The following is a 27,998-nucleotide window of genomic DNA, read 5'->3' on the forward strand; positions in this document are numbered from 1 at the left end:
ATGATGAATCGGCATGTGGCGAACGTGCCTACACCCCAAGCAGCAACAAAAAACAGGCTTACCTTGCCGATAACGGCCGGGAACAACTTGTAATTCAAGCCGTTTCTGGCACCACGCTTTCCAAGTTGAGGCAGTTGAGGCTCCCATGCCGCTCATGCCCGCAAGCGAACCTGTCACGTGACAGGACCCCCTCAAAGCGCTCAAAGCTCTCGAACGACCCGCCAACGGCCCTAACCCGCCTAACCTGTGGCCCTAACTGCCCTAACCTCCTTGCAGCCAGCATTCGCTGTTGCAATGTTGCTGTAGTTGCTGTTTGTGCATGATGCTTGGCGGTTCGGCTGGTCTGGCCGTCAGGCCACTGCGGCCTTTAACAAATTTTTAACATTAGTGAACAAAAGGTTAGTGCGCAAACGAGCTGGTGGGGGTAAAACCGTTGGTTAAACCGTTAAACGTTTGACTGAAAACCCCGAGACTGGGACGAAAAGGGACGGACAAACAAAAAAATTTCTAACCTTTTGTTCAAAAAAAGGTGTAGTTTTTAAAATGATGTTATTTTGCATTAGAAGGGCGGGAGGAATCATATGTTTGTCTGTATTCAGTAGCACCAAAATCCTTTAGCATCAGGGCGGTTGCTCCCAAAGGATCGTCGCAGGCGACTAAGGCTAGGTGACGCAAAGTACCGCCCGTTACAAAGGGTATCCATCCATTCATGCGCCCTGCCGCCCGCGCCGCCGCTCTATTTTTGCGAAGTAGGTGAAGACAGTGAAGAACACGGTGAAGAAGACGCTTCTGAGTGCTGTACTTTTAGCGAATTTGTAAATCGTTTTTGTAGGTTTTAGCGGGATTTACTCGTACTCAGGTGGCCCGAGCTCGAGTGTAGATCGAACGCGGCCCACTTCGGCGATGTCCATCCGCGAGAAGAAAGTCAAGCGGGTCAAGACGCAGAACGACGTCTCGAACTCTGGCGCCGCGCCGGTAAGTTTCTTACCCGCGGGCTTCGTTGTTCGCTGAGCTTAGGTTAAACAAAGTCACTCCCGGTGTGGTTCCTTCCAGAACCTAAATGTGGACTACTTCCTCCTGGAAGAAGATGAGGCCAAAGCTCGGGATTCGACGGAAGACGAGGCACTCTTCAAGCGAACGAGCGCCGAGATCCAAAAGAACCTCAAGATTCTCTTCGACATGAAGCTGCAGAAAAGATCCCAGGTACGTCGACCAAAAGGGAGATCGCAACAGGCCAGGGGCCGTATCCTTGGTTGTCACTGGTAAAGTGATCAGATGACTCTGCTGAAGAAAATTACGTACTAGAGTGGTTAGCGATATGAGCTTAATCCACAAACGGCGACCTGGTTACCTAAGTTTGACATTTATAGCATCTTTGATCAACTGGCACCGGAATTGCCCTGAAACCAGGACAGTATACAGCGCTCCTTGGTCGTGCAGCGCGAAGTCGGTCCAACATCGAGGACAAACTGCGCCGCGCCGGTGCACCGCGGCAAGCACCACTTCGCGTTTGGTTCATTCTTTTTATTTTATTACAAAACCAGAGGAACTCTTTCAGAGTACCCGCCGTGATCTAAAAGGGTCGTGGTTCACTTGACTTGACTTACTTACTTACTGTGTGCAGAACCGGTTTAGCGGTCTCACACAAATTAACATTGTGAACGTGATTGTGGATGGGGTCACAAAGCAGGGGACAATTCTACAGGTATATTTTGCCCATCATTTTTGGTTAAAGAAAGAGTACCACTAGATAATAGCCGTGTCTCGGTGTCATCGAAAAGCCTCGCAACACTTTTGTAGTGTTCTAAGGTGACGCCTGCCACTGGTAGGAAAGGCTCGCCGCCACGTAGCGCGCCGGCTCATCAGTGCCACTGACCGAACCGTTGGGCAGATTCCGAGTCGACGCCAACCGTCCATGGCCTCGTCGGGAGATAAAGAGAGACGTGCGGTAAGGTCTGCGGTCTGTGTCGAGCCTTCGCCGAGGTTGCGAGCCTCGGCCCGTTTATTGGCTTTCTAGGTCACATGACATGCACACACATGAGTATACCTCCAAACTATTATTCACATTAGGGGCGTAATGCATCACTGTATTACTACATTTTTCCACGAAGTTCAGAACTTACGGGTGCTTCTTGCCACAGCATGTTAGGAAGCTTGTCGTCTTCGCTGTCAGAAGAGCTAAGGAATTCATTGAGCGTCGCTGTGAGATGTGTTAGTTTTTGCATGGACGCCATCTCAATAGACTGTGCGTCTGCTGTTCCTGCCATCTCCGATTCCCGCTCCTGGTTGCAATGCCTGATGGGACTGCCCTTCGGCGCACAGTCAATTTTCTTGGTGCGCTTTGGGGCAATGAGGAGCAGTGTAAGGAGAGTGCGCTTTATTGATTGAAGGTGTCCGGTGCACACCAGTGCACTTGATTGAAGACGGCAGGGTACACCTTGATGCCCCAGTACACACCGGTGTTGATCGTCAAGGATGCTATTACGTGTATGTTTTAAAAGGTCACTGATGTATTGGCATCTGATTGGTGGAGGCAATTGCCTATACCAATCAAATGACAATGCACCACTCCCATGACCTTTTAAATTGTTCATGTAAATGTCCAACCTAGCCCTCTATACGGTACAAACCACGCTGTCAGACGGCCACAGTGTTCGCGTCGGGGGTGGGGAGGGATCGTGTGCGGCTGGCGAGTAAACACCTCCACTGCCGTTCTTACCGTCCACTCGCTGCTTGGTTGACCGCATGGTCTGAACTGCCTGGTTGCCGCTTGCACATTCTGGCTCATGTTGCTAGCCACTGTACGTCCGGGATTTCATGACCACGACTGACAGAACATGTTTCCTTCTCTTGGAAATACCAATATGCAGGGGTTTCTTCAGGAATAGACCTATTGCTATATTGCCCAAACATCAAGGAGAATGCAGGGATTGGTGTTCCCCATGCCGCACATTCTGGCGTCAGCAGTAGTTACTTTTCTAAAGCAAATACCTAAAGCAAACGGCATCTTGCACGCACATTCGTCAGCGCTTTATTTGGGTTATTTACTTTGAGTCTTTTAGACGGGAAAGGCGTGTGACGTGGGGAACACCAAGCCCTGCATTCTCCTTGATGCTTGGGTAATATAACAATAGGTCTACTGAAATTTGGGGGGGGGGGGCGGGCCGGGGCGGCGGCATTGAGAATAGAGGAGTCGTTTCGAATTAAGGGGGTGCCTTCAGAAAAACAAGGGGGGGTGTATACCCCCCTCCCCTAGTGTGTGCGTAGGCAAATCACTGCCAATATGTCGCTTGGTGTCACAATGGTATGCTTGTCATACTCGGGTTTTATGACTGAAGGTTACATAAGTGCTAATAATAATAATAATAATTCATTCGCACTTAGAAGGACACAGGTGGTGATGTTTGGGTCTGGACAGATAGGTGAGAGCTAGTGATGGGCCGAACTTTTGCCAAATTGAAGATTCGGTAAAGCTGCACATTTGCTGAACTTTTTTAAAGATTGGGCAAAAATACATTGTTACCATACGTAACCCCTGTGAAAAGGAGAAGGGAGGATCACGAGGATGTCAATGAAGACTCATACACCCTGGACAGCTCCTTCGAGTCTGTTCTGTCAGTTGGCAGAGAGCTTCGCACATTTAGGGTGAGTGTCAAAAACTCTAACGGCTGCTGTAAGCGTCAAAGTACTGTGGCACACTTATGCGACATATGTCAATAGACAGCGTTGGCTGGTGTGACATTTCTATGATATTGTGTCGTGATTGAGTGGAAATTCCGGTGATGTTGCGTCGCGTGGTGATGTGGCATTTCATTATTTTTTCTTTTTGCATCGCGAAGTGTTTGCTACCTGCCTACGGACGAACACTGCATATGCACGTGGTGCGCACCTTGAAGGCAGTAGGGTCACTGTCCGGGTATGAGGACTGAAGAACCTCATGGCAAGCCGCCGGCAAGGACACCAGGTCTCGCGTAAACCACGACCGATCATACACAGAACGGCTAGCACCAAACACGTTCTCGTGAATGCGCTGCAGGAATTTCTCAGTCGCAACAGCATGTCCATTCTTCGCTCGGTAGCATTCTCTTCCATGTGCCGCTTTACAGTCGGGCGAAGCATGATCTTAACATCAAAGCATTCCATCCTAACACCTATGGTGAGACCGTCGGCGCCCACACATCGATGACGTACTCTCTCCCGGGCACGTTTGCACCATTGAGGAGTCGCAGCTTGCTTCAGCGTACGCTTCGGCCGCGCCATTCTTGCGTGCAAGGGCTTAAAGTGCCGAGGGAACATGCAACCAAAGGCAGAAAGGGCAGGTGGCAAGGAGCGCGATCACATGACCCCAAGCGCAGTCTCAATTGACATAACGCGCTGCGCCTCAACCGTGACAGTTTTCAATGAAAGGACGAGAGTATCACTGCTGTACTCGCCCCCTCCCGGCGCCAAAGTCACCTGCGGTCAACGCGTGCATACTTCCTTACTTTTTGGCAACACGGCGCTCGCCCTCTACAATAAGCACAGATAATGCTGTAAAAACGAAAAGGGGGGGAGGGGGGGGGTAAGATAATGTCTAAAAACAGCTGCAAATATATCTTCTAAACAAGTCTTTCTATAGTGAAGCCCCTGCATCGTCATAAGTGACCGTCAACCCCGCAACAAGTCGGCACAATGCCATGGGGTTTACAGATGTAATTGCCAATGACTACGGAGGAACCTTGTTATAAAGGTGCTTGATGGGCATTCCACTGCCTGGATGCAAGCTGTAAATTGGATCTGCCACCTCGTTTGATGTCGCTATCTTCGCAGGCTGACATGGAGGACCTTCGAGTGCAGACGTCTTTCCTCTTCCTGATGCTGAAGAAGATCAACCGCCTGGACAAGCACCGGCTGAAGGTGGCCAGGGATGCCGTTAACGAGGTAGGCCTCGGTGCACTACTCCTCGGCAAAACCACCGTATTCACTACTTTGCCAAGGATTGTTTGTATTAGCTGCAGTTCAACTTTCTTTTTAGACACTTCAGTGACCTAGTTTGCCCATATTCTCAGCATATTAGCCACTGCTTTGAGCACATGTGGATGACTGTAAACAAACAAAGATTTCGTCCACTGCCTGTGAACTTCAGCAGCCATACTAAAAGTCTATAGGACTCCGCTTTTTATGCAGAGCACAAAATGTCCCCTAAAAAGATTTTTTTTTTTTTTTTTGAAAATAAGCTATACTGTGTTGAACACTCAGTTTCCGTGTAAATGTAGCTCTAGCAGTCCAGGTTGCATGCCAAAGTTTCTGAGCGTGCCGTTATCTGGTTCAAAATTTAAAAAAAAGATTTTCAGAAATGTTCAATAGGAAAATGGCAGGCAACAAAGCCCCCCAATGCATGGAGCTGAATGGCGTCCAGCGCCAAGAACAAGCCCCATTTTCTCATTGAAATTTGTAGAAAACCGCTTATAACTTTTGAATAGGATAACGGATAGTTTCGAAACTTTGGAAGCTGGTCAAGACTGGTAGCGCTACATTTAAAGGGGTACGGAAACAAAAATTTAAATATTCAAATTTCGTTTGGGAGTCAAGCATAACAAATAATAACCGTAAATGGTAATCACATGTTTGTTTTTTGATAGACTGGCTATATTTTTCATTCCAAACGGTGCACTCGAGCAAGCGCTCGAAAAGAAGCGAAAGGAGAGCGCGATGCGTCATGGGATATCCGGCACAAACAAAAACAAAGAAAAGATTCCCCGCATTCGTGACATAGCAAGGCTGGCGTGGTTATAAGCTTTGCTCTTGGGGGTGTTGTCAGCGTTGTGATGGTGTCAATAGCGTCAGCGCGTTACAGCCGAGCCTTTCGAAGTACCCGTGGGGTGACGAGCGTGTGACTGGCCCAAGGTGCACGTAGATTCCACAACACTGTCAGCTTAGGGCTGAACAGGGTGGGGAAAGCAACTTTTGTTCAAGTTTTGGGCGACGGGCTAATCTTCTAAGGGGGAGAATGGCTCTATCCGGTTGCACGAATGAGGGTCCGAGAAAGAGGGGAGTCCTTTCTTTTTGTCTTCTTGGACCGTTTGTTACAATGCGCAATTTGTGAGTTGAGCTAGAAGGAAAGCTAAGAAAGAAAATGTTGAAATTCCAAAGAGTGGCGCTGCTCCGAAGGAATCTGCTACGTCACGACTATGTAGCAAGTGCCCCAATGTTGCTAGATTACCTTCCAAATAGGCTCCGCATGCATCCACCAGGTGCACATTGAAAGATTGTTTGTTTAGCTTTAAAATTAGTTTTCTTGTACCTTTCAATGGAAGACTGGTGTTTTTTGAGGTTAGGGTGCAACATGCAACACATTCAAGCTAGAAAATGAGCGCTGGAATTTCGTTTCCTTGCCCCTTTAAGCGGAGCGTTCGGCGATGTGTAGTTTGTCTTTAGGGTGAAGAAACAACAAAGTTTTTGGGAGGACACGCCGTAGTGGTGGTATCGACCAACTCTGGCAAGTTGCATCACTCTTGTAGCCCGTGCTCTTTCCACGAAGTGTGACACTTGTGTTGTGTCTCTCGCAGAAGAAGCAGAAGGTGGACAACTTCCACCTGCAGCTTCAGAACCTGACCTACGAGGTGATGCACCTTCAAAAGGAAGTCACCAAGTGCATGGAATTCAGGTGATTCACCACCGTCTTTGGTGTCCCTTTATATTGCTCGGGGTGGGGCTTCTGCAATCTTTTGATCTCGAGGAACCTGCCTTGTGTGGCGCAGTTAAAGGAGGTCCCCTCCACCTTCTCGACATCGCTACAATGTAACGGTCCACAGCATTACAACTTTGTTAGTTGTATTCCACGCTCCAGTGAGAAAATATTGGAATGTTTGGAAGCTTGGCCCTGCATCAGCTTGTTGCTCGGGTGTGCTTCGATTGTGCTTAAACTAGAAAAATCTGTTTTTCTCTAAGGTGCAGACATTGGAGAAAATTTGGGTGCTCCCAGTGTTTTTATAAATCCCCTTTAAAAAACACTTTTTGTTTTTGTGGCATTTTTTTTTCTATGGGTGTTGTATTGAATGTAGTGGCCGCATTCTTTGTATTAGGCAGTAGCCTGCACCACCTCTGACGACCACCGCTTTCCTACGATTTCGTTGGTGGCCAGCCATGAGCCAGCTTGACAGCGTCACTTTGTCTAAGCCTCTCTTTATTGGAAGCAGAAATGTGGAAGTTACCAACGAATGACCGATTTCCTTGCAGGTCCAGAGACGAGGAGATTGACCTGGTGCCGGTGGAAGAGTTTTACAGGGAAGCCCCAGCACATGTGTCAAGACGGGTAGGTCTGGTATTCCGCAACTATTTCTGCTCTCCCAAAACAATGGGCGGTGCACATTTGTGTCTAGACGGGGATTTAAAAAGTGCAAATGACTAAGAAGAGAAGAAGGGGGCAGAACAGAGCGCTTTTTAGTCATTTGCGCTGCACCATGCTGTGTGCATTATATGCAACAATCATCAGATCATCATAAAGACAAAGGAAGGGCTTTATTTACTCATGCACCTTCTAATTCATCGAAGGACCAGTCACTTTTTCTGTGAAGACAATGATTACCCAATCCCAGATAGACAAGCAGCCTCTTTAGTGGGTAAAGTGACTTGTAGCGCATATTGCATCAGCGACATGATAAGGGAGAGCGATGCAGGCTATTGTTTGGGGGAGGGGCAGTGCTCATACGACGGACCCCTCTGATTCATGTTTTTCCTCGATTAACGGGCGTGGCGTCTGGAGCATCTGCTCAAAGCAACCTTGCCATCTGCAGGCGGAAACCGACGCAGACCCCCACCAACTGACCCTGGCCAGGCTTCAATGGGAGCTGGAGCAGAGGAAGCAGTGAGTGCCAGACTGTCGATCAGTGCAGAATGGAATCTCTCCGCTTGGGAGGGCAGTTTTTGGAAAGAGTGCAGATGAGAGTTTTCGGCAAACTCTCTCGTTACCAAGCTTGAGTTCCTAGTCATGCGCCACGGCGTGGCTTGCATCTACGAGAACTAGAAAAATATATCCGATTGTGAAGCGGAGTGCCAGAGGATAGAAGACAAGGTTAATAGACAGGCAAGCTGGTTAACGTTGTACATGATTCTAACCGGTGACGACAACGGGGACAAGGGACAAACACACATGTGTTTGTCCTTTGTCATCCGTCGTCTCCAGTTAGAATCGTGCAGAAGTAAAATTTGATTTTTCTTGCGTGCATGTACTAATCAGCTTTTTATTCAACAGGCCCATTTTTCTCGCTCTGATCGTTCAGTGGTCGTAATGTGTGTGTCTGGGCGCCAAAGAACACTCTTCATTCGTCTGAATAGGGGTGGGTGGTCGGATGTAGGCTGAGTGTGCCTGATCCTGTTTAGAGCGAGCTTCCTTCTTTCAAGAAGTTATTGCGAAGCTGCTTAATGTATATATCGGGGGACAACAGGTTCAAGATTTCTCGTTCTTGCTCGAATGTTTGTCTCGGGGAATTCGTCCTGTCGACCAGAAGGCATGTTACAGCTACACTAATGTGAGGGTAGCGCTTAATTTAAAAATGCAATTTAAGCGCGGCACAATTTTTCTTTGAGAATTGCTTTGTGTAGTGCAGTTGTAGAACACCAGTGCACTACCATAAAATTCCATAAGAATGCCCCCCTCCCAAAAGGAAGAGATGAATGGTTAAAAACATAGGGTGGGCTATCTTTCGGGATGTGACACCAAAACTTTATCAAAACTTAATGATAAACACCGGGGCATCCTCTACGAACTACGTGGCACGGGTACTGATACCGCAGATCGCGGACACGGCAAATTAGCGTTTCACGGTGCGTTAAAGTTGTGGCAATTTGCTCCGAACTCCTATGTCACGGGAAAGGATACTGCAGGTTGCGGACGCAGCAGATAAGCGTTTCATGGTGCGAAGGACCTCCGGGAACCCGCCAAGAACTCGCATCTCGCAGCAATGGACACCGCCAATTGCGGTCGCAGCAGATTCAAGTTTCATGGTGCTATAAACACACAAGAATCTACTACAAACATGCCCATTATGGGAACTGATGTCACGCGTGCACATCACGGAATTAATAATTACAGTAAAACCTCGTTATAACAAAGTTGAAGGAGCGGTCGTAGTTATTTCGTTATAACCATTAGTTTGTTATAGCCAATGTCCATTTCTCCATACTATTAGCAAGCAAGGGGAATTATGATTGCTTTGTTATATCCATTAGTTTGTTATATCCCATTTTGTTATAACGAGGTTTTACTGTAATCTGGGAATTAATATTGCGCACGCAGATTGCGGACAAAAATGCGGGAATCCGCTACAAACTCGCACGTCACAGGAACGGACACCGCAGATTGCGGACTCAGCTGATTTGCGTTTCACAATGTAATATAAACCGATAACTCGTGTGTTGTGGGAGCCGATACCGTGCGCGCAGATCGCGGACAAAAACAAGGGGACCCGCTTTAAATTCACTTGTCACCCGTACCGGTACCACAGATCGTGCGGTTGATGCAATCCCCGTCGGACATCAAGTGATGTTTGACGGGAAATGGGGGGGGGGGGGGGGGGGGGGATGTTTCAGAATTTTTATGTTATGGGGATATTTAGCCAGAAAAGCAGCATGGACGATCTCTTGGGGGGGGGGGGCGTTCTTACGGAATTTGATGGTAAGCATTTGCTCCAGAGTGTGGTTGGCTTGGTTGCGGACCATGGTCCAGAAAAAGTCTTTTGCATGGAAGGCGATATATTCTACCACTTACTGCAAAATGTCGAGCATCACTTTCAGAGGAAGCTTGCCGCTGTCTCTGCTGGTAGCCGAAGGGGTCGATACATTGGCGTTTGCAGACTGGCTAAGAAGCTGAAGGGCATGGAGGCGATGAAGCAGTCGTACCAGAAGGAGATTGAGAAGAAGAAGGAGTGCATTGACAACATCCAGCCAACCTTACACTCCATCCTGGAGGTCAGTAGCCACCCTTCCCCCGCTCGTGAATCATTTTCTCATTGGCACGCTTCGGAAAATGGTCTTCTCACAAACAGTTAAGTGCATTTTATACGCCGCATTGGCTTCTTATTGGCAGGTGCCACCAGAATTCTCAGTTAGCTGCCCCGGTGACTCCGACGCGAGGTGCCAATTCAATCCTCAGTTGGCTCGTTCAAATCCTGACTGGGGTGCCCATATTGCGATCGAGGCCTATTACGGCATAGGAGCCATAAAAGAAAAATCTTTGAGTGGTTTCTCTCGGGCATGTCACATGTCCTTTGTTGTTGTGGCACATAAAGGCCCCTAAACTTTATTCCGAGCAATTCTTTAATTTAGTGCAGGGATCATGCTAATTCACCCTGCACTTCGTGCATCGCCACGTCCGATTGCGAGGTCACGCGGCACGACCGTGTCGTGGCGTAAGCACGGACAACTCGCAACAATGTTCGCAGTACGTTGCACAGTGAGATGGTACAGAGTTGCATCCTCTCGAGAAAACCCGAGCCTGTTTCTCCGTGCCGATTTGTATCTTATCGTGCGCATTGGAGAAAGCTTTATGCCTAACCTCTCAGTCGACACAACTTGGATTCCTGACCGAGGTGCCCGCAATATGACGGAGGCTTATTGCGGAGAAGGCGCCGTGTAACCGAGCTCTCGGTTGCACGTCAAAAGATCCCCAGGTGGTCGAAATTAATCCTCAGTCCTCCGCTGGGGCGTGCCAGATGCCCGTCGTAGGTTTGGCACGTAAAACCCCCAAATTTGACTTTTGATTTGACACAACTTGGATGCCATGGTGCGTGCAGGCGACGCATCCACTGCACGCGGAGCTGGGCCTGCCGCTCCAGACGCACCAGCTGGAGCACGCTCACGCAGAGTACCTGCCTCGCCCACTCTATGTCCTCTATGTGCAGACCTCGGCCTACCGGGAAGCCTACGGTGAGCTGACGCCCCCTTGCTCAGCCTGTAGAGCACAGCACAATTGGCATGAACATGCCACGGCCCAATTTAACGTAGAATGTGTTTTGGGAGTCATTTCCTCCGAGCAAAGCATCACAAACGAGCTTCGTGAACGAGTGACACGCTGGGAGCGTTGCTCGACGTTACAGCAGTCCTGCAAAGGAAAATAGATATGCCCAGATTTTTTATAAAATATTTGTATAAAATTTTTATAAGAGAATTTTATACAATTGATGAGATCTCAAAGGTCCTAAGTCCCAAATATCGCAGCGAATAATTGTATGCACATTTTATAGTTTATAAAATTGATGAGACATCAAAGGTCCTCAATCCCAAATATTGCTGCGAAATATTGCATGCACATTTTATAAACTGTGCTTTACAATCAAGTTCCTTGGGGTGCCTGGAACAACCATGTGACGCCGTTGGCCAACTTGAGCAACAAAATGTCGCAAAGATATTGGCCTAAGGTTGAGGATCTACTGTACTTTATTTTGTGTTCCAATAATAAAAAGGAAGTTACGAAAATAGGTATTTACTGGCATTCTCAAACTAATTCGACGGTACTATATCACGTGATTGCTGTTAAGTTTTGTTTTGAAATACATCCGAGATTTCCATCGTCCGGCAACCATAGCAATGCCGACTCCTGTCGTTTGCTGGTCGCTGCGCATTTTCTGCGTGCGGAAGGTTTGGGTAGTGGTGCGTGCTCAGCGTCGTTGGTGTGTGTTGTGCGCGTGCTCCAGTACTCGCCATGCCAACTGTCTGCACTGTGATTCAGTGCAGTACAAGGTACGCTAGAGCGAGCGCCATTTGGTTTCGTAATTTGCTGGACGACCCACAGCGAAGAGCGGCTTGGCTTCGAGCCATTGACTGCGATGGCCCAGACGACATTGGCATGAGCCAGGGTTACGTGTGTTTTGATCACTTCCTAACGGAGAACTATGCCAAGCAACTACAGTATTTGCACTTTTTGACATTTATTTACCTGACGTGTCGCAAGAAGTGTCGACGAGGTTTCGGTTCCAAGACTAATTTCTTTGCTTCTCAAACCAATGTGGGAGGCGAGGTGAGAAGTGAACCGCCCTAGAATACCGTGCATCCACCCATTCCACACTAAGCACCCATTCCCAAATTTGTAAGATCTCAGAAATATGCACAGTACATTGATATGTAAAATTGATGACCAGACAAGCACGCATCCCCCACCTTTTTACGATTATCTCTATATTTGGAATGGACACTTGCTTGGTATTTTACGGTAAGTGGGGGTGGTGCCCCCAAGAAACTTCTCATTGCACTACTACATTAGACTGAGTACACTTAAGGCTGGTTCACTTACTTTTATTTGGTTGCAACAGAGTGCATTGTGCAGCCTTGCGCTTCCTTGTGACCACTTAGGACGAGAGAGCACACTGGCACCATCTGTCGAAGACTACGTTTGCATATATTTCCTCATTCTTCTGCCGTAGACTCGAAAAACACTTGGCAATGTTATAAACGATCATCGCTCATAGCTAATATGTACATTTTATCATTCAAATACTAAGAAACCTTTGCTCTAGATAAATGCAGTTCCAGGGCTACCTCATAGTGTGAGGTAGCATGCCAGTGCTCTTTCATAAAAGGGCACAAGACCTAAAAAAGTTGGAACAGCTTTGTTTCTATCCGAGACATTAGATCGTCAAGCTCCTGGAAGATACCCTAGCTCCCTGAACTGCTCAACTTTTGAAAGACACCTTTAGTGAAGGAAAGGTTGGTCAGCTTTAGTGCCCTTAAGATGAGGATGAGCTCGCCTAACAGGCGCGCTTGTGCCGCGGCTGATTGCCCCTCCGATTACGTCGCAGGAAAGAGCTTTGACGTGTCGATCGAGGGAAACGTTGAAGAGTCCAAGGCCCTCCTGGCACCTATGGAAGAGAAGCCAGGCAAGTGTTCCTCTTTTTACACGGTGCAGTCTGCACTGTCTTCGTCTAAACTCTGAAGGTGGCTCTTGTAATGCGAGGGAAACAACCTTGTCTCTGCAGAGGAAGACAGTGGGGAGTCCGATCCAGAGGAATCCACCAAAGGGGTATGTAGTTCTGCTTTTAATTTCTACATTCAGTGGGCCTCGAGCGAACGGAAAACGAGCACTGATTTGGAATCTCATCTTTTGCGACAAAGCGTATGCCGCCGTCAAACTAAGCATGTCTGTTGTAGCGCAACGAGAGAAAGCTAGAATATTCGTTGCCCAATTAGTTTCACAATTTTCCGAGCTGTGCTCACCCCTTAAGGATGTTACAACCTTATTGTGTTGGAGCTAGGAAGGTATCGCACAAACGAATGTGAAACATTTTTCCCGATTCTTGCGAGGGGTTGGGGCGGTGGTGCTCGACATTGGCACCTCCCTTCCAGAAGCGGCACCGGCGCATGACACGGGGGAGCAGCACGTCCAGCGCGGCCAAGGTCCTGCACAAGCACCCGCTTAGTGTGGTCCTTGAGATGCAGCTCAAAGGTACGCAGAGCCCGTCCAACATCCCCTGGACGATGAGGCCACTACGTGGTGATAGATTTTCTTTGTTTCCCACCGGAAACCAGGGCCCTTTTTACTGAGAGAGTTCAGCCGATGGGCGGAGCTTGCCGCCCGCTAGAGCTAGTGGACTTTGCCGTGGCGCAAGATGGAGGTTTTTGCTTTTGGCCACTCCACTCTGCATGCGTTGGTCCAGATTCGCAGTTAGAAGTTGTCTGGTCAACAGAATTTCTGGTATGCAGACATTTTGTTATGCCTGCAACTGATCACCGTATCAAGATGCTGGTCTTTGTTTGTTAATCTCCAAAAATAGAATGTACAAATAAGCTTTGTTGTCTTTCAGTTTTAAACAGAATGGCGTTTTCTCAAACGAAAAGGAGTCGAGGAATTGAGCGCCATGTTCGCTGCGCATGGCGCCCTTTGTGGCACTGAATTTCGGTGGTGGTCCTTTTTGAGACATGGGTACTACTGAAAGTACCGAAAATTCACTTTTGAGAAAAGAGGAATGAATGAAAGCTCGTATAATTTTAAGAGATTGTAGCGGGTAAATAAGTTTTTGCTGTTGATTGCGTGTACAGCCCCAAAGACTCTCACACTAACGAGGAACACTTTTATTACGATGGGTCGACACATTCTTGGCATGGTTAATCCAGAGTGGGCCTAAAATTCAACGCCGCAATATGTCGGAGGCAAGGTCACGTTTTGTGATTGCCAGACCCCCAACCGTAGTTGCTAGAACATCGGCATCTTCAAAAGGATGCCGAACCCTCCCGGTATAATGGGCTGTGCCAAAAACCAGCAAGACACACGGATTGGACTCGCGGATTGCATCAGCTTTGGGATGGGACTCACGTTCCCACTGATTAAACACGAGTACCGGCCAAATGCCGATGCGGCAGAATTTACCGTTCTTGTCCGTTTGCTTTGTGCCGTCAGGTTACACGCTGCAGATGACCTTTGCCTACGTGATTCCCCTGCACATTGTGACCGTGGTGGCCAAGGTCATGGAGCCTCACGGCACCTCCTGTGGCGTGTCTGCCGTGTAAGTTCCTTTCTCTTTCTTTATTTTCTGAATTTGAGAGGTTTCGGGCTACCCACCTGACCTCTCTCGCTCGCTTCCTCCCCAGCCCCGCCCTGAGCCCACCCTCCGTCTTGGACAACCTGCTCGGCGCGGACAACGGGACGAGCTCTCCCAACCCGGCCAACCACTTTCAGCTCAAGAAGAACGGGTCGGTTGGTCCGCTGCCTCGGCCTCCAGGCCACCGCATTAATGGTGTATTCGCACGAGAGATCTTTATCCCCGGAGAAAGCCGAGTACGTCATAGAGCTGAGAGAAGGAAACGGCATGAGAAGGAGGCGGAAGTGGAGAAAATCCAAGCGGTCATTCGCACGACGGAGTCGCATACAGTTGGGTCGCCGGAGTCTTTCTTTTCGCAAACCTATTGGCGACTTCCGGGGGCTCATTGAACAAAAAGCAGGGAAAGAATAATAAACAAAAGACACCCCACACTTCAAGCCTGCTGGCGACTTTTGGGGGCTCATCCAACAAAAAGGCCGGCAAGAAATAATAAAGAAAAGGCACCCCACACTTCAAAGCTGTTCGTCATTACCCCTCCCCAAAAGCAGGGGGACAAAAGAGGGGGCCCGACCACTCCGACGGATACCGACGGAACGGCGGAGATTCTGTAGGCCTGTCACAGATTCTCCTCGGGACCCCGCGAGCACGCCGCGAGTTCGGGGGATCAGCGAACATTCGTGACGCGGAGCACGTGACCTCAAAACTCAATGACGTTTATCTTTCTCCTCGGGAAGGAACTCCGTCGTGCGAATACACCATTAGGGACGCTCGTATCTATGACTGTTTAAAGGGTAACTCCGCTCAAAAGTCAAACCAAAGGAAATGACTGATAACGATATACGGAGACTAGTACGAGCACTGCCAAAATGTTACACTACAGGAAACTGCGATCCACCCTAAAATTGATATTAAAGAAACCACCATCTTCTCAGCAGGCATTCAGCAGGTTGGCTGTTTGTCAAGCCACCTTGTGCCCTCGTGTCGTCCTTGTTTTCAAGGATGTTTCTTGTTCATACTGCCACTTCCGCAGTTTTTTTTTTTTTTTCTGCCGCGTTTTTAGCTGTTTTAGTGTATGATTTCTGCTTTAACATTATGTTTTAGCGGCCGTAGTTCGTAAGCGCTCCTCGGCGATCATGCACAAAGATTGTCAACTCCCTTCTCGGTCAAGCATGTCGTGATGCCAAAAGTGGCATTCACTGGCGGCCATAGTTTAGTCTGTTTCTGCTCAGCGTGAGCTTATGATTAGCTTCCGCAATGCCTCTGCAGCGTGCATTGCACACCTCCAAGATTGTAGTTCTTTTCAGAAAATTGAGCGGTGGCATGTTCTGATCCTGCGTACATAGTGACAAACTCCCTTTTCGGCTGGCAACTTTATGAATGTGCATGAATATTGGCTACAAGTGTTTGATTTCTGCAAAGGAAAGCAGTAAAACAACCATAGCATCTTATCCGACTGATCGGAACTGATCTTGCAACAAGGCCAGTCGTATGTTTTCTGGTACCGTATTGTGAACTTCGCATCACACGATGGCCATGCAGCCGATCACAAGGGTTTCCATCAGGCTCGAGCCGGAAGTCTGGGCTTTGCCGTAGACCCTTGAAACAAAGTTTTGAAATAGGATATCTACAAAACTACACAAAACATTTAATAAAAAGAACTGATGCTTTGTGATTTAGGGACACTTCCTTCACTGAAAACTGTCGTAACCCTAAAATCGAGAAAATATACCGGCGTTACCCTTTAAAAATCCCGGACACGAGACGATCGTAGCTGCAAGGCAAAGTACCGGCACGGGGTTCCTCGATTAGCAAGCTCGAATCCCAGTCGAGAGGCCCACGATTTGACGCAGGCTCATTGCGAAGGAAGTGCCATGTGAGTGAGGTTACGGTACGGTGCTTGAAGGCGTCCGAGACTGGTGCGTTTGGCGTCCCATCCTGGCCATTCATTGAATCTGGTCCCGAAGTGGCAGCGGATGACTTTGCAGAAACCAGAGTGTTGGATGTCGTGATACCGGCGTTTGTGCAAAGAAGTTCTAGCAAAAGGTATGAGTGAATGCGAATGCGCTATTAACTCGCGGCGATATCTTTCTATAGGCGCGGCGAGCAGACGACGCACCCTGTGGTCTGCTCGCTGCGCCTGTCAGTAGATGGCGCCTCGAGTTAATAGCGTCGCTAACTCTATCTGCGAACACGCCCAACGTTGACTTTGGCAAGTTTGTTGCTCTTGTCTCTTTTGCAGGATCAGAACTATGCCTCGAAATTTCACGCACTAAAACTGACCTGCTCGGTGCACATTTGGTGAAAGTTTGAGCTCCCATGCGGCGATGCCCTCTACTCTGCAAACCCTCTCAACGTGCCCTTGATTGAAATCCTTACCACATTTTCCAATTGAGTAGCCAGAAGCAGCCCTATAATGGTGCTTACTTGGAACGCTTTTGGGAAATGCCGAAGAGACTCGCCCATTCTTTCATTCCCGTGTCCGCGCAGCCTGGAGGACTTTGGGGCGGTGGTGAGCGAGGTGGGCAAGCCGTACCGCTGGGCCCAGCGGCTCTCGGGGCTCCAGTTCCTGGGCACGGGGGCCTCGGGGAGCGGGGCCCCCGTGGCCAGCCACGAGCTGGGACGGGCCTTCGTGGAGCAGGTGGCCACGGCCGTGCGCCTGCGCTTCTCCGCCCGGGTGGCCCTCTACGAGCAGCTGCTCTCTCTCGGTCAGTGGCCCCCGCCTGTGGCAGAAGCCCCTGCAGCCGGGAAGTAACTACGGGGTATTCTCGAGCGCCAGTCGGGCAAATAAACCGACAAGGGTAGTGCATGTAAGCTTTTGACAAAAATATTTTTAGGTGATGCATTTATCATGCTCAAATTTCGCGGGTTAAGTGCAATCCTCTTAAGGCCCGTTCGCACTCTTGCGACCGAGTACGACTGACTGAGACGAGATCTCTTACAACTTCTTAAATGTTTCTAGAATGAGGGAACACACTGACATTGTGGCGCCATCTATGCGGTGACCCTGGAACTGCAATTCACAAAAGCGAAGGTTTTGCGGGATTTCCGAGGTCAAATGTGCGTAATACCCATAGAAAGGCTCGTTTATAACATTGACAAAAGTTTTTCGAGCCAAAAAAGAAAGGATATTGCGTGAGAAATAAAAAAAAATATGCTGGACCGCCGAGTTTACACTGCTTCCCAATAGATGGCGCCAGTGTGTTCTCTGGTTTAAGAAGTTTTAAGGAACCCAGGTTTAAGAGGTCGCAAGCAGTCGCAAGAGTGTGAACGGGCCTTTATAACGATAATGAGAAAACCCGAAAATTCAATCGTTATAACCGATTATCGTTGTATCTGTACTAGAAACTGACTGAGCGTTTCCAGTCTGGAAACGTATGGGCTTTTGAACAAAACTTGTTTTTTCTCATGTGCCAGAGGAAAACGGAAGCAAGCCGTTTGGTTGTTGCTGCTGCTCGCACATTGTACCAGACGCACTCGCATCTGCCGGATCCGCTTTGGGTGTTCATCTCGAAGAAGCTTTCAACTTGTTGTAACATTGTGCATGCCGTAGGCAAGTAGCAGCGCCAACCTGATGGCTTGCTTCTGTTTTCCTCCAGTTTATGGACATTAGTTATTTTATGCCCGAAAAGTGCTCGGAAACGGCATGTATAATTTTCTAGCATTTTGAGTGACTGTGATTAGATATGGTCCCGGTGGGTGAATGCTGTCAAAGTTACATCCAAGTAATTGCTGTAAGTGTGTTTCTTTTTTGGGATGTAACTGAGGTGGTTCACTTACACTCAAAACTGGCATATCCACGGCTGTAAAGCGACTAATTAAATATGTCGTTGCGAGTAGTCAGTTTTGGTGATGATACTTCTAAAGTCACAGTGAAATCGTAGTCTGCTGAGTGTAGCTGCCTACTGTCACGTGACAAGAAGAGAACGGCAGGCAGGTGCTTGAGTTGCCCCGCCTCCAGCGGGACAACTCAAGCAAAGCCACGAGCACGTGCTGGAGGTCGGTCCACTGCTTACCACAAATGGCGAAACATGTGCAGGACCAAACGCGTGAGCATCAGTAACGCAGTTACTTATAACTGCGCATCAAGCTGTGCGCTTTCACCACCGGATCGCCAGTTTCACGACTTTGATGTTGCAAAATATTTCTCCCGTTTGGTTTTGACCACAAGGTCAGATTCTGTCCCATCGCACATTCAATCTCAAGCTGAGGTCCAGCAAACGGCCTGTGACTTGACCTTTTTTGCTGTGTGAGTGCATTTGGCGGTGAAACTATAGCACATCGAGGCAGCTGTCGCAGTGTCGGGCCAGTTCCACCTTTGCCGCCAGGCTGTACAAGTGTTCCGCGTTCAACCCGGTGTACCCCTGGTCATTGTCGTCGTCGGCAGACGTTTTGGGAAGGTGGTGTGCAGATTGAGTTATCACCTTGAAAAGACATACTCAAAATACTGAAGTTCAGGGCCCCTTTAACCCTTTGACGGCAGCAATTACACGTTTGAACGTGCCCGCCTAAACGCAAAACCGCGTGCACCGCAAGAGACATTGCTATTTGATGTGTGTTTGGCCAACTTTAACTGTTATAGTTTTAATGTTATAATGTTCAATTTTGCTGGGGCTATTTATAGTATTAAAATTAGACACCGCAGTCGCGCGCGAGATGGTCGCCTCGCATGCCGGCTGCTCTGACAGTAGCGGCAATTGGAGTGCCAGTTCTTCCAATTCGGAATCTTAACGCTTCTTGGACTTGAATTCAGCATATGAGAGCTTGCCATCCGACGGAGAAGCTTTGTAAAGTTAGGAATCTGAAACCGCCGGAATTTCGCGGAAGCGGACGAGCCAAAATGAAACCGAATGGAAGGAAGGTGACAACTTTTTGCCCTCAATAATTTTTTTTTTTTTTTATGTTTGTAAAACTGAACAGTTTGCAAGCACTGCTCAAACCTGTGCATTCAACCTTTCTTCATACTATTCCTTTGGAAACAAAACCCAGCCACTGGGAACATCTTTTGGGAGAATAACTATACCTTCATAGGGCTAAAAAAGGTGCCCGCCCACCCTCACAGAGAAGGGCGTTGTGACGGTGCCGCCGAGCATGGTGGACCACTTTCCAACCAAGGTGACCTCTGCCCTCAAGCTCTGGACCCAGGTCAGCCGAGAGGAGGTTGAGGTGGGTGGCGTCACGCCCTTTTGCGACCTTTGCATTTGCACGTTTGGCCACGCACGGCTTGTGACCTGCCGAGGGGTCCCGGTCTCATCTCTCACCGCTTTGTCATAAAGTGGCTAGTGGTACCTTGTCAACTCTTTTTGATTGTGTAGTGTCGTGTAAAGCATTCGGAAAAGTGTGACGGACGTACATTTTCTAGCTCAAAGCACCTTTCAGGGCTGATTGCTCGCACGTGCTGATTTTCTAGCGTGACATGCGCTGCACAGATGTGCAGTGACACTAGCGGTGCTGTGTTATTCCTGTGATGCCCAATAAGCTTAGAAAACATAATTTTTTTAATTTTCTGCTGCTTAGCTGTTGCAACTTGGGTGTCTGTGAACACCAAACACTTTCCTTCGAACTTACATTTTGTTGTAGCGTTACTGTATTAGGGTATGTTTACTGGTTCACTAAACAGACTGTCAGTGTAAGGCACACATTTGGTAAAACAAAGGCATTCTTCATTTCACGGCAACCGCTGATAGTAGAAAGTTAACGGAATGAGCACTATACTCAAACTGAGGGAGCATTGAGTGGGACGGTGGATGTATTTATTCTATGTTTGGTCTTTTTCACTTCGAGTTGCTCAAAACACTAAGACCAGATTTTTTTTTTTTTTTTCTTTCTTTTTTTTTACAGGGCCACCCTTCGTACTGCAAAATGGAGGAGCTGGGCCTGGTGACAGGGGAGGAGCTCACATACCAGGCGGTATTCCGCAGGGGCTCTGGTCAGTCTGAACCTTTTTCTTTTTTTTTTCAGAATTTGGGGGCTATCACTTTTACCTATCATCACATTTCCATGGCGTTTCATTGAAGGAAGCCAGGAAATACAAAAACACTCTTGTGAACTGTTGTCTTTACAGGCACCCAAAAGTTGAGACATTTAAAACTCCAGAACTTTACACTTGGTGCCAACTTTTTGGTGCTACATTGTCAAGACTAGTGCAGTTTTCACAGTGCTGTAGTCCCGCACTGCCACGAGAGCATCTGACTTCATCTTGAATCTTGTCCGCACCGCTACATGATGCTATATGAAGTCACGCGCTCGCGCAAGCACCGTATTGGCACAAATATAATGTGTGTGTGTGTTTTTTTGGGTTTTTTTTTGTCTTTTTTTTTTTAATTACATGCTTTAACATGCATTTAGCGTTATATTTGGAATTGAGTTAGCCACGACGTGCGTGGCTGGAGAAAGCAATCTCTCTGGCTCAATACAGGAGATAGGGTAAGAAAAGAAGTGAGGGTGTGGGAGGGAATTTATTATCTGTTGGGCAGCATGAAGGAGGGAATAGAAAACGTAAAAAGCATTTTTATTGCTTTTGTGTTTGTACAATACATGCCGAAAAGCACGCCGCAGAAATGCAGCGCGCCACGCGGGAATGCGGGCACTGGCCAATTCTAGCCAGGCCAAGGATGGATGCTAACGGCTGTACCCTATATATTGGGCGGCAGCTCGCGCCACCTAGCCTAGTTGTACGTCATTCAATTCTCCCTAGATGATTTCCACCAGTCTTCCAATCTCCTCTTTGTTATTAAGCCGAGAGTCTTATATGTCTCATCATTCAGTCGACCTTAAAAGCCCTTGAGCGAAAACACGGCGACACAAAAGGTACCGATGAAATGGCGCCAAAAGTGTGTCGTCAAAGAGTGCGCTGTTTTTAGAGGTTTGCTATCACCCACAGCCGACGCCACGATCCGAGTGAGCCAATGAAACGGCACCAAAAGTGCGCTGTCAGAAAGCGTGCCGTCTTTGGAGGTTCGCTATCACGTTTACATCGGCGCTTGGGCTTTCGCCTTCAAGTCGTCTTAGGGATAACAGAAGAGACCTGTTGACTTTTTTCACAGAGGTAGTCTGTTCTGCATCCACACTTGACGATTGGTATTTTAATTTTAGTTTTCGCAATCGGTTTGTCCATTTAGTGTTCAAACTTTTCGTGTACAGATGCTTATATACGTTTCTCGTCCATCGTGTATCCTCAATTGTGTCTAGTCTTTGTTCCAATTTCAACTTGCTGATCGCCTCTGTAGCCGCGAAAGATGCCGAGCCCATGTCTCCCTGCACTGCGGAGGGACCAGAACAAGAATGAGTGTGACCCTGTGTCGGGTCCAGCAGTCTTTTTTCTGCCTGCGCATTTCTTAGTTTCTGCTCCAGAGTGGTCTAGTGTTTGTGTGTTGGTGTTTCTGCTTCTGCCTTGCTTTTCTTGCGGGCTGCCGAGGAGCTCCCTTCGAAGAAGAAAGAACTACCAGACAAGCGGTGCTGTGTTGCTGCATATGTGCGAAGTCGCTAAGTGGATTGCAAACGGAAGGACCTGAGCATGAACTGATATTTCTTTGATTCCATTGCCTTTTCACTTCTGCTCTGCCCCCGAGTGCGGTAAATTTACGCGGCCTCGGCTCGCGTTATGATAGTAATATTTTTATTTTTATTTTTGAGGGCATCAAAACCTGCCCTCGCGTTATAATCGTGGTCGCGTTATATTTGTGCGAATATGTTATCTTGAACAGCATCAAAACGCTGCCAAAAATATGCTAGCCTCGACAGTGTAGCACAAGAAAGTTGATGCCATGCACAGGCAAAGTTTTACCTCAGGTCAGAGGTGACAACGGATCCAACCATTTGCAGATGCCAGCAGAAAGAAAGCTTGATGCTACCATTCTCGTGGGTTGCTGAGGAGAGGTGCATTACGGATATGTTCCTCTTTTTTGTTGTTTTTGTGCAGCCATGCTTAAGGCGTTCATTCTGCTTGGATACAACTATCCATCAGAGGCACCCCTGTTCCTGCTCACCCTTCAGCTGAGAGAAGAACGTTCCAGCAGGGACGACGACTCTGTCAAGGTAGGAGCCTCTTCACTTTCATTGCAAATCGGGGAGTATCTTGCCCATTGGGTTTAGACGGGATTAGGCTGGTTTGGATACCTTCCGTTTCGCGACAATAAGATCAAAGTTTTATCGGTACCCATTCTTGCGTGTAACGCTTAAACTTGATGTGCAAATTGTCCGAATTCGAACTGAAACTGTGACTTTATAGAGCATGTGAATTGGTACTTTCCTTTGTTTATCTGCATAAGCTCTTCTTCACAAATGTCAGAGGGAAAACAGCGTTTGCCATGCCCGGTGTCTTTTCATGATTGACTCTGTAATGGACTTGTATATACCGGGTACCAAAGAAACAATTACAGTGGTGGAACTGCTGCACCATTTGCGCCAGAATGAACAACCTGCTATGTGCTGCTCCAAAGACTGTATTTGTGCACAATTTGCACCATGTCTGTGCCAAAAGGAAGCTGTTCTCGAAAAGGAAACTGAAAGTGTCTGGCACGTCTCATTGTTGGTGATATTACTGAAAATCAATAAAGTACAGTTTTTGTTTTTTCGGATGAGTAAGTACTATGTATGAAGAGTAGGGTTATGCGAATATTCGAATTTTTATATGATTGTTTCAAATAATGCGCTCTTTGATAATCTCACCAAATTGAACTGCGATATTCATACTTTAGGAAGTGTTGATCGCGGCGGGTTGAGTGTGCCTCTCCTCAAGCACTGGTGTACTGCGGAGAAGCAATACCCGCGGAGCTGACACCGTGGTCTCGCGACTCGCTTCGTCGCAGCAGAGCCACACGCTTAGGTGAAGAACACCTTCAAAGTGGTCTGGTACACGCATGCACCTGGTGTAGTAAAAAAAAAAAAAAAAAAAAACAGGAAAAATTAGTAAAATATTTAAAATGTAACTGTGGCTATTTTGCAAGCATATATGTTAGGCAGCGATATTCTAACATGTGTTCATTATTTCTGCTTGTTTTTTTTTTTTTTTTTTTTTTTTTTTTTTAATTTAGAATTGAAGAAAGTATTTGCATATAGCAAGAATATTTATAAATTCCCTCAATTACATACAGATGGGCTCCTTTATCGATATAATTTTATGTAAAATCTGTCGTTTACTTACCATCCCAATGTAGGTATTGGACTTTCTGAGGCCACGGTCTGTAAATATAGCAAGATTAAATTTAACAGAGCTCGGAAGTGGGCAATTAGAAGCTTGGGAACAACCTTCGCAAGTTCAGCTGAATTTTAGTTTCAGCATGGTGTAACTGTAGTGAAAGGCGTGGAGAAAGGTGCAGAAACTATTCAATATTCAATTTAATAAAATGTTTGGCCAAAACCACTATTCACTTTGAATTTGCTTCGAACCCAAAATTTATTATTTGCACATGCCTTACGAAGAGTTATCGGTTTTTGTGCAGACGGTGCTCACATCGATCACAATGAATAGCTAGAGCTATTAATTGTGATGAGTTAGAGTAGCTATGTGCTCGGCTTAGCTGCTCTATGAACAGTAGCAAGTGGAATACAAGCAAGAGCAGCGTGATACAAACCCATACCTGCCAAGTTTTACGATTTTATCGTAAAGTGTCCGCTTCCCAACGCTTTCTTGCGGTTATCTTATTAACAACTATATTTGTATGATTTTCCGCACCCCGTGTAAAAAAAAAAAAGGTTTTGTTTAGGCTGCATCTTGCCTGTTTATAAGTTGGGGTTGGCAACACTTGTATGTGTTACTGGAACTTTTACTCACGATCCCTTGAAACCATCGTTGGTACAAGATGTCTGAAAAAAAAAAAATACTTGCAAGTGTTTATTCCCAGCTGTTCAACCGACTCTCCATTTATGAAGACGTCGCGTAAGGGCAAGAGGTACGGATTTGGTAGTCTGTGTCGCTGCTATGTCAACCTTTCGCACGCTGGTCGCCGGGACATTTTGTGTCATCTGAATACGAAGAAGCACAAGGACTCTGCAAAATTAGTTGAAACCAACGGGAAGCTTGGAGGGTACTTTAGTCGATCAACGGATTACGACACTACCGGAGCAGAATGCTTTTTTACGGCATTTTTTGATCGAACACAACGTGCCATTCACAGCATTTGTTTTGGAGACGTTAAAGAGCAAGAACTTTGCTCTTTAACGTCTTCGTTAAACCAGGCACTGGCAAAAGAGTTTGCAGCAAAATGAAGAAGGCACACACGCAGTTCCGCTCCTCTATGTCGAAAAAGACTCTTGAACAGTTGTTGTGAGATGCAGCCAGTCCGGAAAGTGCCATGAACAAGTGTTTGACAAGAACTTCCTAAGAAAAGCAAAATCTGCAACTTCCTCACTGTTGGCCCAATCTTCTACTTCTAAAGAAAAAGACATTTTGTGCAATAAGACATTTTGTGTGTTTGTGCCCTAGTTGATGCATTTTTCTTACCTAAACCAAGTTTTTGAAGAATAAAACAGTTTTTATATTTCTTCACACAATTGTAGTGTTTTTTGGCATTCCCTATAGTATTTTCAGCATTGTAGGGTTGGCAGGTCTGCAAACCCTACAAAGTACCCAAAAGCATCTTTTTTACATCAAACACAGACCGAATTCGCTATCAGTACTTTTAATAGGTCAATTAAGCCCAAAATTACCGCCGTATGATTGTTTAATATATAAATAAATATCTGTAGCGGCCAGGTCTCCCGTAAGTATGCCACCTTGTATAGTCTCCCAACACTCAAACGACTGCAGTGTTTTTCCACAGGCTAATTTATTTTTGACATGAAAGCTCAAAATTGTTTGCTCCAAAAGATGGAATCTATGCTGCAAAACCCATTTTTCCCTGCTACAAGAGCTGCTCCAAATCACTACTCATCAGTTCCACTACTGCAATTATTTAATACAACCTTCGGTGCAATTTTCCTTCCCCCCATCCGTCAAAGTAATTTTCGGCACTTGTTTGCTTCATCGTAATCACGCAACACCGCGCAATTGCAGCGACCATTGAATTCGCCCTGCGGCTTTGCTGAACTGAGTTTGCCGGATGTTTTTTTGTGCTTTGGGGGATTTCGCTCCATACGCGTCGGACTTCACGGAGTCGTCCGACCTTGTTCGCCAATCTGTTTAAACCAAGACGCCGTCCCGCACCTTGTGGCGAGGTTCGACGTAACGGCACGAACCGTGGGGGGAACGGTTGTGTGAGATGCCGCCCATTCTGTCTGCCCCCAGGAGCTGGAGCGTGAGCTGAACGTGCACTGCGTGGAGCGCATTGGAGCGGAGCAACGGGAGCAGCTGCTCAGCTACCAGCTGCAGCAGCTGCTCGTGGCCATGGACGTACTCCTGGAGTCGCAGTCCTCTTCAGACGGACTCGACTGCCCCAGGGAGTTCTCCAACGATACAGTGCTTGCACGCGTCGTCAGGTCAGTCATTGTCTCCATCCGTATGGTAACCGAAACCCGCAGACATTCTCGTCTTCCTCCATGGGATGTCGTCGCAGTCAAATGGTGCCCGTTCAGCAATTACCGTATTTACTCGAATATAAGTCTACCACAAATATAGGTTGATGTATTCATATTAAGCTCGCCGACAATTTAAAAAAAAAAAAAAACTCAAATATAGGTTGAATTTTTCTTTTTTTCTTTTAAAGAACAGAAGAAAGTTTGGGCTAAAAAAAGAAACAAACCTTTATTTACAGCACACTAAGCTAAATCACAGCACGATGCCAAAAACTTAATCATTGTCAGAACTTCCGGACATGTCATCATTGTCGGAAGTTTCATCAGCTTCATTGACATCCTGACAAATTCGCAACAAAAGCTCACTGCCACCGTTGCAAAATGGTGACAAAAAGAAACGAAAGAAGGTGGAGAGAGGCGAAGGTGACTAAAGATCACATACAAAGATGCAAGCAACGCCACCATTTGTGTCAGTTTCGACGGTGTGAACTGGAGAACTGACCAGAACAAAGCGGCGGCGACCCGTAGGTCCCTCGGTTAAATTTCCACCATCAAAAGACTTCAGAGCCAGACTTAAAAAAATTGTTGGACCGCACTCTGAAATAAATGCTTACACAGCCATTGTATCTTATCCGTGTGTCGTACCATACCGACGCCTCGAACATACAGACCGGATACATCCTCCGCCCGGTAGTATCTTCAGCTTCTTGCTTCGTCAAGCTCGAGAAGGCCGCCGCTAATTTGGCACGCATGCCATACACAGAGAGGATAATGGTGATCGAAGTTGCCAAACTAAATTTCGAAAAGGGTCAGTCATATTTGAACTTGATGCCGAACGTCTTTCGACGCGTTGATCGGACACGAGGCCCGGCCGAGCGCCGACACAGCACTCGTGTGCCGTCTCTGTCTTCACTCAATCTCTCCGCGACGACGTCAAAATTCTAGTGCAAGGGCTTCGATTATGCTAAGTGGTGGTGGGCGGACCCTGCCGAGAGCCTGCTGCGTGTAAGGAAAAAAACTCGGTGTAGGCGTATGAATAGCGCAGAACACTGGTTCTCATACTGCGTTTCTAAGAACCTGGCAGGTTCCCCAGAGTACCCTCAGGGGTTCCCCAAAATCCCGAATTTCCCTGACTGCCCCTGCCCCGTCGTAATGCGTTCTTCCTGTGTAAGCGCCGTTCTAGAAAAATGGAGCCGCCCATTGGTGCGTAACTAATATCTGCGACACTGCCTGGTATCATTGTTATTGATGACGAGGTGTTTGGGCTTCTGCACTGCTTTAGAGCAGCAATGCTGACACTGAGAGTGGTTCCTCAGCCCTTGCCAAAAAGGGATTAGGTGTTTTAAAAGGAATATTTGTAGGTTTTGCTCTTAACACAAGTTTCTAAGCTTTTTTTGTGTGTGTGTGTTTGTGATTGGAAGTACATTAATTACAATTGCATAATCAGTTCTGCATTTTTTTAAAACTTGCAATGAATAGAAAGCGCTCTGTCTTGTCTTGTTCTTCTCTTCTTGGTCATTTATACTTGTTAATTCACAGTCTATAAGTTGTTGTAAGATGCAAGTCATTTATAAAAGGTTAACGGCACAGTGGCTAATTTTTTTAGACTTCTGAAAGAGAGGACATCGCACTGAATACCGTTGGTCGCACCTTCGCTGTCTTGCGTGCTATTTCTCGGTTGACCTCAAGTGGCCATTTTTCGATCCAGAAGGTTGTCCCTGAGGTGGATAAATGATTGTGGCTGTTCCCCTTGTAATGGACAGTAGCTTGCGCCACCTGGCTCACGACTTCTAAATCTGTTAAGCTTTTTTTTTTATGCTTTTTTTTTTCTTTTTCTTTTTTTCAGGGGTCGCAGCAGAAGCCGCCCTTACAAGTTCCTCTCCAAGCCAGGGATCTTCACACATCGGCTGTGAAGGCTGACCATGAATCATCGCACAATAAAAATACCTCGACTAATCAAAAATGTCATCGCTCTCGTCCTGTGGTATCTATTTACATTGCACATGCAGGACTTGATAAAGCCCGAGTTGTAGGTGC

At 47.1% G+C, this 27,998-nt stretch overlaps 2 protein-coding genes across 2 annotated transcripts in view; both read left to right on the forward strand.

The window, feature by feature from the left end:
- Window positions 1-129: 129 nt before the first annotated feature.
- Window positions 130-27,924, forward strand: LOC8053030 (THO complex subunit 5 homolog). Its single transcript, XM_029970314.4, has 19 exons — window positions 130-975; window positions 1,054-1,203; window positions 4,810-4,920; window positions 6,549-6,646; window positions 7,219-7,294; window positions 7,776-7,846; window positions 9,834-9,948; window positions 10,773-10,905; window positions 12,774-12,851; window positions 12,951-12,994; window positions 13,318-13,417; window positions 14,369-14,474; window positions 14,560-14,661; window positions 16,998-17,215; window positions 19,570-19,673; window positions 20,349-20,436; window positions 22,429-22,544; window positions 25,735-25,925; window positions 27,808-27,924. Exons 1-19 carry the CDS (start codon window positions 904-906, stop codon window positions 27,872-27,874), a joined length of 2,040 nt encoding a protein of 679 aa, XP_029826174.2. The 5' UTR covers window positions 130-903; the 3' UTR covers window positions 27,875-27,924.
- The window catches only part of LOC115311616 (transmembrane protein 132E), a 39,042-nt gene continuing 38,927 nt past the window's right edge, over window positions 27,884-27,998 (forward strand). Inside the window, exon 1 of the mRNA XM_042290103.1 lies at window positions 27,884-27,990. Coding sequence (XP_042146037.1) covers window positions 27,884-27,990 — 107 coding nt within the window. The remainder of the gene's footprint in view (window positions 27,991-27,998) is intronic.

Source organism: Ixodes scapularis, unplaced genomic scaffold (genome assembly GCF_016920785.2).
Source record: "Ixodes scapularis isolate PalLabHiFi unplaced genomic scaffold, ASM1692078v2 PGA_scaffold1__304_contigs__length_218370807, whole genome shotgun sequence".
NCBI lineage: Eukaryota > Metazoa > Arthropoda > Arachnida > Ixodida > Ixodidae > Ixodes > Ixodes scapularis.